The sequence below is a fragment of the Galleria mellonella genome, unplaced genomic scaffold (assembly GCF_026898425.1).
Source record: "Galleria mellonella isolate WM207_F2 unplaced genomic scaffold, CSIRO_AGI_GalMel_v1 utg54, whole genome shotgun sequence".
In the NCBI taxonomy this organism is placed as follows: Eukaryota; Metazoa; Arthropoda; class Insecta; order Lepidoptera; family Pyralidae; genus Galleria; species Galleria mellonella.
This window is the reverse complement of record NW_026442114.1, coordinates 2,627,995-2,632,545: the sequence shown is the minus strand read 5'-3', so window position 1 is coordinate 2,632,545 and position 4,551 is coordinate 2,627,995. Positions and strand designations below refer to the sequence as shown.

The 4,551-nt window shown below is 40.0% G+C and overlaps 1 protein-coding gene across 1 annotated transcript; it reads left to right on the top strand.

Moving 5' to 3' along the window:
* The first annotated feature begins 441 nt into the window (after window positions 1-441).
* LOC113515928 (homeobox protein SIX6-like) lies at window positions 442-3,638 on the top strand. Its single transcript, XM_031910888.2, has one exon. It carries the CDS (start codon window positions 649-651, stop codon window positions 1,471-1,473), a length of 825 nt encoding a protein of 274 aa, XP_031766748.2. The 5' UTR covers window positions 442-648; the 3' UTR covers window positions 1,474-3,638.
* Window positions 3,639-4,551: the final 913 nt, after the last annotated feature.

Sequence of the window (4,551 nt, the reverse complement as noted above, 5' to 3'; positions counted from 1 at the left end):
AGATGTCATGAGGCCATATGAAAAAAATGATGTATAAAGAGTATCTCACAAAATGAAACACTTGAAATTGATAAGCCGTAAGATTTTTTTTCTCTTAAATAAAGATTTCCTTTTTGCTATTTCTTACCAATTAGCATCAACATCTAATATAATATATTCTTTAACGACGTCTATATTTGGATTTAATGAGATACAGTAGGCATGTTACGTATCTGAATTAATCACTAGTCGGTCAGCAGTGACACGTGGAATAATCAGAAGCGTGAAACCTACCCGGCTGAATACATGCATGGAGGCTATTAATTGCAGGTTTGCAGGTAATCGATCGAGGTAGAGACACGAGGTGCGTCGAGGGATCACGGCGTGGTATCGGCCGGGCGGGTGCTCGGCAGTGCGGCGGTGTGCGTGACGGATCATGGCGGCGCGGGGGGGCCGCGCCCCGCCGCCCTCGTTAAACGCGCCCGCCGGATACGCGCCACGGCGCGGTTGAAAGCTATCCGGCCCCCGGGCGGGCGGCGAGCGCGATTGGCCGGCGCGCACCGCGCACAGTAACCGATAGCCAATCGTGTGCGCGGCCCGAGCACGCCCCTGGCGCCGCCGAGCCGCCGGCTCACACCGCGCGCGACTTCGCCGCGCACACTCGCACCGATGCGCGGCTCCTGGGACGAGTCCACGACGGCGGCGCTGCACGCGCGCATCCTGGAGGCGCACCGCGGCCCCGCCGCGGCCGACCGCGCCGCCGAGCCGGCCGCCTGCGCCGAGCCCGCGCCCTCGCTCGCCCTCAACGCCATCGAGCTGGCCGCGCCGACGCCGCTGCTGCCCCTGCCCACGCTCTCCTTCAGCGCCGCGCAGGTCGCCACCGTGTGCGAGACCCTCGAGGAAAGTGGAGATGTCGAGCGGCTCGCTAGGTTTCTCTGGTCCCTCCCGGTCGCCCACCCCAATGTCGCCGAGCTGGAACGCTGCGAAGCTGTGTTGCGCGCTAGGGCCGTGGTTGCGTTTCACGCGGGGAGACACCGGGAGTTGTATTCTATACTCGAGCGACATCGTTTCCAGCGCTCGAGCCACGCTAAGTTGCAAGCTCTATGGCTAGAGGCACATTATCAAGAGGCCGAAAGACTCCGAGGGCGCCCCCTGGGACCCGTAGATAAATATCGAGTTCGCAAGAAGTTCCCGTTGCCGCGAACGATATGGGACGGCGAACAGAAGACGCACTGTTTTAAAGAGAGGACGAGATCGCTTTTAAGAGAATGGTACCTGCAGGATCCGTACCCGAACCCGACGAAGAAGAGGGAACTAGCGGCGGCGACGGGTTTAACACCGACGCAAGTGGGGAACTGGTTCAAGAACCGCCGGCAGCGGGACCGAGCGGCGGCCGCCAAGAACCGCTCCGCGTTACTCGGCCGAGGGTTCGCCTCGTCGTCCACGTACGACGAGGACTCGGCTGACTCCGAGATCAACGTGGACGAGGAGTAGCCCGTCCACCAGCCCCAGAGACTGATAGTGTAAATAATATCACGGTGATACAATTTTTATACGGCGTGCTGTTGGCGGTTTTTACGCGGTTCGCACGTTACAGAGACGATTCCAGTGGCGTACGAACGATGCAATATAGACGAGAAGTTATCTTATTATTCTAGTTAGAGTCACAAAATCCGTGACGTATGTGATGTTAAGGCATTGTAAACAAGTTTGTTAAGGGCATAATTATATTGTTAAAAGTGTAAAGCGAGTGCTCGAAGTAAAATCAGCATTTCTCCGTATCAGGTATGTACACTCTATTTTGTAGTGGGAAAGTAATTAGGTTCTTGCCTTTAAAAAAAGTTGTAGGCCTTCTTGATCAGTGTAACATTTTTAATGCAATGATAGGAAACTTTATATTTGGAAGGTAAAACAGGGTTATTGTTTTGTTTTTAATGTGTAATTTTTATCGCGCGGTAGGTTATAAATTCTTAAGTGCGTATTCTATTTAATTTCGTCTCGTCTAAGTGACTCGCCTAGATTCGTTCTATGGTTTTAGAAGACAAGCATTTACATACCTAAATATTTATACAGCCTTTACTATTTTACCATTATACATAGTCTTATCTGTCATATCAGAGTTTAGTTGTACGTTAGTTATTGGTAATTATGTAGATAATTATGTTGGTGAGTAGAATTCGTATTAACTATTCGAAGGCTTGTACCTGAACAAGAGACACTTTCCTCGTGTGCGAACGATATTTAACTGCCTGTGTATATGAATTATTTATTTTCATAATAGCAGATGTTTGCGACAAACTCGAAATGCTGTGGACATGTCGCCTCGTTATCGTCCGAATGCCTCTTAATTGCTTATATTAGATTCTATTCGTAAATATTAACATTACATTAGTCGAAATTTTAATTCCATAATATTCTGATGGAATATAAATAGCAATACAATTGTATAGAATTAGATTAGACAGTTCATTGGATGCAAAGTTGACATAGTATTTTTAATTGAACATATTTTATGTTATTATTTTTAATTACTTAAACAATATATGTCTACAGCATATTGATATATTTGACAGTATTTTAATTCGACTATTTTATACACTTACGAGGTATAAGTAGGTCTATCTACTCTGTTTTACCTTACTTGGCAAATTTTTTAAACAATTTTGACGTGTTTATTTTTTTTTTATTACAATTACTTTTTTATCAGAATTAAAAGAGTTTCTGTGTTAATTGATTTTATATTATTCTATTTATATTATTTTTGAATGAATATAATACGGAAATATACCAAATTTGTTTATTAAATATATAGCCTGTAAGTGAAAACAAATTAGGTATACGAGTAGTAATTTTTAATGTACAGGATGAAATTAATGTCAATGGCATCGTATTACGAGAGTGTTTTATCAAAGAAATAGGGTGTTTTAGAAAAGAGAAGAAGAAATAAGAGGGAGACTGTATAAAAGTCGTTCTCGTGGATACCTCTGTCGTGTTTTTGCCGTGAAACAATTATGTTTGCATGGTTATATTTTGGTTTGAATGGTGAGATATGGCTTTATTAGCATTACACGATAGTTCTCAAGAACGGTAACGTGTGAGGGGCATCATGGGGATCTTAGAGTATTCTGTAATACCCATAATGTTGTTTATGTATGACAAGTACCGCTTTAAACCAGGTGGACCGTTAGATTGTTTGCCATTCTAAGTTTCTTAAAAATTAAAAAAAAACTTGATTTTTTTTTCAAAAATAAAATCGATTGTAAAACTACAAATTTACACTCCACTACTACAATTAGATAAAGGCTCAAGTTCTTTTTTATTATTATTATTCGACTCATTTTTCTTCGGAGTAAAATATTCAATTTCATTGATAAAACACTTTCATAAAACGATGTTATTTCAATTTCACCTGTATATCCCACGAACGAGGAATTACTTTTTTTTTTATTAAAAAAAAATATTATTTATATATCCAAATATTTTTGTAGATTACACAAAAAAAAATATCTTGTGCATTATAGATACCTAATTACGTGCATGGACGCGTTAGGATACGTAGGTTAGGATTAGCGACTCATGAGAGAATTGTAAAAATGTATAATATAATATAAACAAATGCAAATTGTATATAGATATCGACTTACATTACAGTCATTAAATTAAAATTGTTAATAAAATTATATTCGTAAACAAATAACTTGTATTATTTCACTAATTGGCAATTAATTAATCCCTCTGTGACACTAGATTGTATATATTTTACCAGAGGGAGACTTTGTACAAAAGTCGTTTGCTTGGACACCTCTAGTCCCATTCGTGTTTCTACCGTGAAGCAGTTGTGTTTGCATCGCTGTGTTTCGATTTAAAGGGTGATATATGACAGTGTATTTACAGGGTACAGAAAAATAACATCTGAGTCCTCAGGAATAGTAACGCATTGGGGGTATAATGGGCGAAACAGTATACTCTGTTATGTACATGGTATTGGTCATGTCTATAGGCGATGGTTACCACTTTTCATCAGGTGGGCCGTCAGTTTGTTTGCCATTATAAGTTGCATAAAAAGAAATATGTTTTATTTACCTTCATACACCTAATAAAATATGAGTTTATTAGTTAGTTGAAAAACAGTATTTTTGGCTACCTACAACAATTAAACATAATAGGCATCTATTTTTATTTAAAGTTAATATCATAAAAAAAACAGGAGGATACAATAAAGATTGATGAACGTAGAAGAAGCGAAAGAGGTTTGTTTGAATCGAAGCATTTGGCGTTCCATTGTTTCTGCCTACCCTACTGGGAGACAGGCGTGACAGATATGTATGTATGTATGTATAATTATCATAAGGGCTTTACTATAATTACTTACCTAGCTTTTGTTAGATAATTATTTTATATTTTGTAATTTTATTATATATATATATATATATATATATATATATATATTCTTTATTGCACTAAAACATACAGTAACAACAATAAGTTAATAACAATGTTAGCAAAGGCGAACTTATCTCTAAAAGAGATTTATTATCCTAATTAATAAAATAAAAAGAGGGGAAAATTAAA